Raw genomic sequence first — 9,197 nt, forward strand, 5'->3', positions numbered from 1 at the left:
GGCAAGTGCAAAGACCTCGAAGTGGGCTTGTTACATTTGAGGGGCAGAAACAAGGCCCAAGGGGGTGAGTGGGGGGGAGCATGGCAAGAGATGATGTCAGAGACTGGCTAACCCTCTGGCTAATCCTTTAGGCCAGGATAATGAGTTCGAATTTGCTTCTAAAGCAAAAAAGGGGTTGGGGAGCCTGGGTGGCTCAGTTAGTTAAGCACCTGACTTTTGATTTCAGCTCAGGTCACGGTCTCACGGTTTGTGAGTTGGAGCCCCACATAGGACTCTGCACTGACAGCATGGACCCTGCTTGGGATTCTCTCTCTCTCTCTCTCTCTCTCTCTGTCCCTCCCCTGTTCTCTCTCTCTTAAGGTAAATAAGTAAGCTTAAAATTTTTTATATATAAAAAAGAGGAGTGCTTTTTTATGCCTTAAAATGTTCCCTCTTTCAATGTCATAGATAGTATCTTATGTTTTCCATCTGTTTTGCAGTTTGGGTTTCTACTCTGAGGGCCCTACTAGATACGTGACTCCTTTCTGTCCGTGCTGTGTGGAACCCTTGCAAGAGGCAGGACCCCGGGTGGGTAGAGTTCGTGCTCTGCAGCTGGAGCATCTGGGTCAGGAACACTCTGATGTCAGCGGGGCTGGGCTGAAGCGCTGGCAGACAAGTTTCCCTGCTTGTGGTGGCTCCTGGGATCCCACTCAGAGCACAGGGAAACATAAGAAAGCAAGGACCTTCTGTGAAAATAAAGCAAAGCCACATCCTTTCTCTGTTACCAGTAAGATTTATTTCAAAAACAATTAAATTAAATATTTTTTATTAGTTGAGCCGTACTAATAGCTACAGCAGGGGCTCCGAGAGGAAGATAGAGGGAGACATCTGAATTTCCTGACATCTGGAGCCACAGCAAATGACTTGCTCAAATCTCAAGGGGTGACATTTTTTTTTTACAAAGTGCAGTAGGTCACTTTTCCCTCATTAATAATGTATTATGTGACCCGGAAGGAGGAAGCTTTCTGGAGTCTCTGTCAATAAACTCAGCCCATAGTCACTTTGGCCCCCCTCCCTGCCCCCCACCCTCAGCATGGTGCTGGTAGCTTAAGTCCAGCGTCAAGGCAGGGGGCATGTAAGACCATACCACCCTGAACGTGCCTGGTTTCAAATGATCTCAGAGTCAAGGCAGGGCTGTAAGTTATGCAAAGTTATTGGTGACTAGGGCATAATATCCTCCCGTTCTAGCAGAAATAGGATTCTTATAGCCAAGTATCTTATCTTGCAAAAGACTAGATTTATTCTTCCTTTTATTCGTTTAACTCATATTCATTGAGCACTTACCATATGACAGGTGTGGAATGAACAACGGTAGACAAACATATTTTCTTGGTGAAACTTCCAGTCTGTATAAGGATTTTAGTCTTCAGGGGCTTGGCAGCTCATACAAATGCATGTGGGTGGTTGAGTGCTATTGTAAGCACAGTGGTAATGACACTGGGCCCCGGTGTTGGGTATCAGTAGAGTGGTGGGGTCTGTGGCAAGCTGCAGAGTACTTACCCCGTCTGAAGGAGTAGATGTTACCCGCTCTAGCGTATGGTACCCATGTAATGAAGGCTCACGGTTGCTGAAACTTTACCCTGCAAAACAAGAAGGAAAATCCATATTGCTACATAAAATATGCTCTTTTATTTCATTTGGTTAATGTTGATTTATTTTTGAGAGAGAGAAAGAGAGAGCTAGAGAGTGAGTGGGAGCACAAGGGGAGGGGCAGAGAGAGAAGGAGAGAGAGAATCCCAAGTAGGCTCCTCACTGTCAGCACAGAGGGATGTGGGGCTCCATCCCATGACATGAGCTGAGATCAAGAGTCGGATGCTCAACCAACTGAGCCACCCAGGTGCCTCTAAAATATGGTATTTTAAAAATGTAGGTAGTTAATTTAAATTTTTGTGAGGGACAAACAAAACAATTTTATTTAGTTGCTTATATTAAAAATTAGTGTAGTTTACATAATAACATATATTTCTCACCTATATCTACAAACATAATTCAGATTTTTGTCAAGATGGAATAAAACATATCCATATGTGTATACATATACATATGGACTTATATAAAAAAATATATATATAAAACACTTATATATATATTCAATCCTTTTTATATATATCTTTACATATTTTTTATTTTCACATATCATCTTAAAGATATCTTTATACCTGTATCTGTAGAGTAAATTTGACCATTAAGCTTTTAGTTGCATCCTCTGATTTAGAGGAATAAATTTTTTCCCTGACGTACATATATAATATAACATGAAATATAGATGCGTATATTTAGTATACAGGAATAAGATGTAATATCACAGTCTACTTCAATGAAAACACACTCTAATTTATCTTTGACTGACTGCCTATATGAGCTTGAAGGGCTTAGAGGAAAAGTACAGGGCAACTTGTGGCAAAGCAAAAAAAAAAGAACAGATCAATAGACAAATTCATTAGGAAGCACGTGGGAAGTGTCTCTAGTGTGAAAATGCCATAAAGAAAAAATCCCATCTACTTCCGTCATTATGCATGGGATTATCACAAATACGAGTCTCAAAACCACAGCCTATCTCCTCTAGGTGAAACAGTCTAGAAAGAAGATCACCTCCTATGGGGGAGGAATGATATGCATTTGTAAACTAGATAGATTTATATAAACCAAAGAAATGTACCCAAAATAATTGGAACCTCCCCCCCCCCCCCCAGGCCACTTCCTGACTAAGGATTAAATCATTGCTTTCGCTTTAGTCTAAAGCATCTTTGTAGGAACTCATTAGCTGCCTTGCAGTCTCCTTGACTTCCAAAGAGAGTGCACGTGGAGGCTAGCAGCTGAAAGGTCATCTGGGCAGCCCTGAGGCCGCCTTAGATACGAGGTGAAGCAACTCGAAAGAACGTTAGCAGGTACAAAACCAACACGCATGTAACCCCTGGCAATTCCAGGGCAGCCCTTCTCAGACAACAATAGCCAGCGTCTTAATGGAATCAAAGATAGCCCTGAAGCTTTGATGCACCAGCTACTGCACGGTGGCATGGGTCCCTCTGGCTCTGGCCAGTGATGTCAGGAAAGTACACATCTGGAAGTGACATCACGAGGACTCCAAACGTTAATTCTTTCAGTGAGAAGCAGTTGCTTTCTTCAGAAAAAGATGACATAGGGCAGGTTTCTCAGGCAGATTCTTCACCTCCAAGAAAGGTAAGGAGTTTCCTTGTATAATCTAAAACAACAAAACAGAGAATAAGTCATAAAGAACCAGCTGGAAATTCTCATATGCTGAAGTTCTTGGCCTCATCTATTTTTTTTTTCAACGTTTTTTTTTTTATTTTTTTATTTTTTTATTTTTGGGACAGAGAGAGACAGAGCATGAACGGGGGAGGGGCAGAGAGAGAGGGAGACACAGAGTAGGAAACAGGCTCTAGGCTCTGAGCCATCAGCCCAGAGCCTGACGCGGGGCTCGAACTCACGGAGCGCAAGATCGTGACCTGGCTGAAGTCGGACGCTTAACCGACTGCGCCACCCAGGCGCCCCGGCCTCATCTATTTTGACGAAGCCAGAGCACAGATGTGAGATCTGACATGTTGTGAGTGTATTCTCCTCCTAACTTCTTGTATGGCTTACTGCTTCCATGCACGCCAGCCTGATTGACAATGGCCAGTCCCTGCTTTGGGGCTGCTGAACCCCATTTTGCCTAAAGAAGTGCCTGGGAATTGATGACTCCATCAGGGGTCATCTTTTCTTCCTTATGAAATTACTTAAGAGGGTAGGGATCTAAATATCTCAGCTCCCTCACCTCTTGACAGGATAATTCTGATGTATATGTGTTTACGCCTTTCCCAGAATGTCTCAGTTGGAATAAACTCTGGTTTCCCATTGAGGTAGCCAGCTTAATTATGTGCCCCTATTGTCTGCCTTATTTCTTTTATTTCATCTATCCCTGAACTCACCAAGAAATTGTGTGCTTCTCAGAGGAACCCAACTGATACACACCCCTACTGAAATCATTTCCCTCTCCTTAACATTATATGGAAAGGAAGCACATCTTCTCACAAGGGAGGGGAACTGCAGATAAAAGCCACCTAAAGCTTCCTATCAGCTATGAAGCTGCATGCTGGCTACCTACCTATGCTGACTTTAGGATTATCAGCCCTACCCTTGCTTAGTTTCTTGTACCCTCTCTTGGGCTCTGCTCTGCTTGCAGTGTAGGAGGGATTCAAGTTTAGAACAAACCACTTGACACTGTCCCTTCCCATCTAATGGAGGATGGTGGTTGCGGATATTACAAAATACTCCCAGCTAAAAAAACACCGGGGAAATTGAGTTTTTATGTCTAAATGAGAGGTTCTAAGATGATACAGAAATCAAATTTTGCTCTGCTTAAGAAAAATTTGAGGTGTTTACTAAATCCTAGTCTCAAGCCTCAGAAATATTGATTCAGAGGGTCGATGGTGAAATCCCAGTATTTGCATTTTTAATAAGTGTAGCAGTTTTTAAACATGGCCGTGTATTTTTTGACACTTCTTACACTAACACCTGCTTTTTTATGTCCCCTCTGTTTGACTCTGGGCATAGTCACTGCTTGACCGAAAGCATATACTGAAAGGGATGCGGTACAGTTTTCTGGGCCCAGGACTTAAGAAACCAGTAGCTTTCACTTCCTGTCTCTTGGGATGCTTATTGTTGAAACCAGGCCACTGTGCTGTAAGGAAGCCAAGCAGCTGTGTGGTGAGGCCCTTTATAGGTGTTCCAACCAAGAGCCACAGCTGAGGGATGAGTCAACACGCAGCCACAAACCCAACACACGGGGATGAGCAAGTTTCCAGAAGGTTCCAGTACCTATATGCGGGGAACCTTCATGCAGCACCTACTGCCATCTCATGGAGCAGAGGTGAACCAAGCCTGCCATGTCCTGTCCACAAATTGATGAATGACTGCTGTTGTTTTAAGTCACTGTTTCAAGGTGGTTTGCTAAAACGCAATACTAACACAAACAATAAATTCTCCAGGTGATGCTTAAGTAAATGGCTCATGGACTTTGAAAAATATTCTTTCTGATAATCAGGTGTGTACAAAATTATGGGGTAAAAGCTGTTAAAGAAAATAAGATGGTCAGTAGTGAAACGTAGAGGAAAGGTATTTTTATATGAGGTCTCCATCGATAATGTGGAGTCTACGTATTCAGGTACACTGGAAAAAAATGTTTTTTGAAACGTGAAAACACAACTTAATTGGTTCCTTTCCTCAATCCATCCTTTTGTGATGCTGAGACAATGGGGGCTTTTGATCTTGCCCACCATATATTTGTTCTTTGGTATCTACGGACACCTCCTTGGTCCCACGTCTGAAAACACAACCCACTGCTTAGGGTTTCCAGTGACCACAACTACCAGGCCCCTTCGTGTGCACCCTTCTGAGCTGCTTCTGTCTCTCCTTAGGATGGTGCCGCGACATCCTGTCTAAGCCTGTGGTCACGCTTTGCAGCTACTTCTACTCTGCATTCCTGCCGCCTTCCTGGGGCTCCACTGAGAGAGGAAATAAGGGACGTGGACCAGTTTTAAGACAAAAGAGGCATCTGCTGTTTGCTGTGGCTAATGGTTGCCATGAGGGAATATGTGAGGTGCCAGACACCCTGATATTTCCAAGAGGCTCCTGAAGTGAGACTTGTTACGTAGACGCTCCTGATATTAACTGTGTGGAACAAAGGCAGAATTTTACAATATATTGTAAAGGTTAAGCAGAATGTATCTATTGGGCTGGCCTTACAGCCTGCCGATTTGTTATGTTCTGACTTTGCTAATTTGATTTATGTGGGGAGTGTGTGGGGCAGTCACAAAGGGAAAACAGAACAAAGAATTAAAAAAAATTTTTTTTTGGAACCATAAGCCTATCTGTGAGGTTTATGGTGTTTTTTTTTTTTAATACTTTCCCAGTAAAGAAACAGGAATAAGGAGCAATATAAAACTTGAAGAAGAAAAGATTTAAATCTAGTTTTAAAGAGGGAAGTTTCTCTCTGTGTGGAAAATAATCAGCCATGCAATGAAGCCCAGAGCCCAGAGTCCAGGGCTTAAAGCATCGTGCCTGAAAAGGAGGGGGAATTGGAAAGAGAACTCAGTAGGACAGGCCTATGAAGCTCAGATAAGTCAATTTATAGAGATTTAAGCAAGCAGGCTTTCTTTTTTGAGGTTTATTTATTTAGGGAGAGAGAGAACGAGAGTGTCAGCAGGGGCAGGGCAGAGAGAGGGAGAGAGAGACAATCCCAAGCAGGTTCCACACAGTCAGTGTATAGTCCAACAGAGGGCTTGATCTCACAAAACTTGAGATCCTGACTTGAGCCGAAGTCAAGAGTTGGAAGCTTACTGAGCCACCCACATGCCCCCAGCAAGCAAGCTTTCTGATGACCATTTTGAATTTTAAGTTCATCCTCAGACTCAAAAGCAGAAGCAACTGAAATTCACAATCAGCTCTTCACTTTGCTGTTTTTTTTTAATTTTTTTTAACGTTTATTCATTTTTGAGAGACACAGAGAGACAGAGCATGAATGGGGGAAGGGCAGAGAGAGAGGGAGACACAGAATCCGAAGCAAGATCCAGGCTCTGACCTGTCAGCACAGAACCCGACGTGGGGCTCGAACTCACAAACCGTGAGATTATGACCTGAGCCAAAGTCGGACGCTCAACTGACTGGGCCACCCAGGTGCCCCAAGCTCTTCACTTTGACTATGATTCCATTGCAGAGTAATCATGAACCCTCCTACTCAGACATAATCACAGCTCTCTAAGACTTTAGCTCCTAAAATGTTAATTAAAACCATATATTAAATTTAGGGCTACAAAAAATGAACAAGGGACAGAGAAATGCAAAGATTTCTAGATTAATATAGGTCAACAGGGATCCAATGAGGACAAAGAATTCAATGCAGATGTCCTATGTGCAGTCAGGTCCCTGGATCAATGCTGTTGCTTTATTAGGAAAGGCCCATTTACAAGTTGAGAAATAGACCAGAGAACTGGTCTGACATTTTCCATAATATGAATTATACCTTTCCTTTGGAAGGTACAAATGAGGGCATTTAGGGGATGCAATAGAGTGAGAAAGTATTTATAGTTAGGAATTCCATTGAAGGTGACAAAACAAAACCATCTTTAATTGGTCTAAAGCAAAGAGAGAAATATTTGTTCACAGAACCGATCAGTCCAGGGATAGGACTAGTGCAGCTCTCTTTAGGGCTTCAAATTACGTTATTAGGACTTAGTTACCCTCCTCTCTTGGCTCCGACTAGACTCCAGCCTGGAAGCCCCAGGTTCAAGTCCAGTGGGAAGGAAAGCATCTCACTTCGGGTCAGGCATGATTTCATGGTTCATGTGGTCAAGCCCCAGCCCCAGGTCAGTGCAGAGCCTGCTTGGGATTCTCGCTCTCTGCCCCTCCCCCACTCACACTGTCTGTCTGTCTGTCTGTCTCTCTCAAAATAAATAAATAAAAACTAAAAAAAGTGAATGGATAAGTAAATTGTGTCATATTCATAGAATAGGATACCATAGAGTAGTGAAATTAGTGAACTCCAACTACATCCCGAATCATGAGTAAAACTGAAAACATAAAAATAAGATAAAGAAGTCAGATGTAAACTAATGTGTGATTACATTTATATAAAGTTCAAAAACAGGGTACACTATAGTAGTTATGGGTTAATATTTGGGTGGTTAAAAGTATAAATAAAGGCAAGGAAATAATTACTAACAAAACCAGTATATGTTCTTTTGGGTAGATGCGTTGTATTTTGCAACAGAGTATGAGATTAAAGAAAGAGATAACCATAGGTTTCGGGAAACTCAGGAGAGCATAAGCAGTTTTCCTCTCCCCTTGGCCTGTATAGTCATCCTCTCCTGCTGCCTCTTTTCAATACCATCACAAACTTCCCACAGTGATGACCTGAGCTTCTGTCCTAGAAAAGTGGCAAATAACATTATCTCCAGAAGTCGTCTGTTAAATTATGTTATCTAGTGAGTTAGAAACGAAGTCAGTGTGTACTCTACAGAGCGTTATATCACCTGGCTCTATCAATACGATAGCTTGTAGGTTTCAAGAGCAAACGTGAGACAAACTTCAGCTGCAAGGAAAGTGGAAATAAGTGACAGGAGACTGCACCCTGAAAGTTTAACCCTAAAATCCAATAATGAACTAAAGCAGAGATTTGCAAATTTCTTACAACTAATAGTGAAGATTTATTTAGTGTTCATTAAGGCTAATGTGCTAAAAGCCTTACAAGCACTGTCTTTACAACAACGCTGCAAATTAAATGGGATTATTTTCTCTCTCTTTTTTCCCCCATATTTTAAAGCTTTTTATTTGCATACTGAAAAATTGTGCATTCCAGTAATTAAAGTCATTTGAAGAAAAAAATGGCATTCTGATTAAGCTGCATTTTACAGCCTGCAGGACATCTTGGACCAGCTTGGGTTTTACTCTAGATTTCGTCCCCAACTTCCTCCTTCACCAAGCTGCAAGGTCTTTTCCTTCTCTGCCAGTCAGACAGGCAGCTGGGAGAGGCAGTGGTGGCCTTCACTGTCAGCGGTTCTGGGTTCTTTGATGTGAAAGGGTCAGCATGGTCATTTAAACTTGATCCAACCCCTTTGCATCTTACCAAGTTAAACAGCTAAAAGAAATAAAATAAGAAGACAATGCTTGTGGAATGTACAGTGCGTATCTGGCAGTGCGTGCCTCACTATGATTTGCCTGCTTGCTTCTCCTGTCCTATCATTTCTTTTGAAAGGGGTGGATTTTTCTCTTGAGACTCTGTCTTCTTCAATTTTAATTTACCGAACTTCTCAATCTCAGCCATAGTGGGTTCGCCAGACATGGTCGCAGAGGAAGCAGTGAGGTGCACGAACGAGCGAAGTCCAGTCTCCAGAGTCGTCGTGACCAAGTGCCTACGTGGGATTATTTTCCTAATATTGCAATGGAGGGACGGTGTGGAGGGCATTTTCGATCAAGCCCTCCAGGTCACATGGCCAAGAAGTGGCAGAACTAAGATTCAAAACGAGACCACCTGGCTCTTGAGCTCCTGCTCTGAGCTCCCACATTATAATCCCTATACTAAAGGGGTACAATGGCTCCCAGACCTGAGCAAGACTGGAGGGTTCCACGGTACATGGTGTTATTTAGCAACAGAGGTGTGG

At 42.6% G+C, this 9,197-nt stretch overlaps 1 protein-coding gene across 1 annotated transcript; it reads right to left on the minus strand.

Moving 5' to 3' along the window:
- Positions 1-8,743: 8,743 nt before the first annotated feature.
- On the minus strand, positions 8,744-8,878 carry LOC102902079 (thymosin beta-4-like). The gene has a single exon (XM_045056974.1). The coding sequence runs from the start codon at positions 8,876-8,878 to the stop codon at positions 8,744-8,746; it is 135 nt and encodes a 44-aa protein (XP_044912909.1).
- Between the last annotated feature and the right edge of the window lie 319 nt (positions 8,879-9,197).

The sequence above is a fragment of the Felis catus genome, chromosome B1 (assembly GCF_018350175.1).
Source record: "Felis catus isolate Fca126 chromosome B1, F.catus_Fca126_mat1.0, whole genome shotgun sequence".
Taxonomy (NCBI): domain Eukaryota; kingdom Metazoa; phylum Chordata; class Mammalia; order Carnivora; family Felidae; genus Felis; species Felis catus.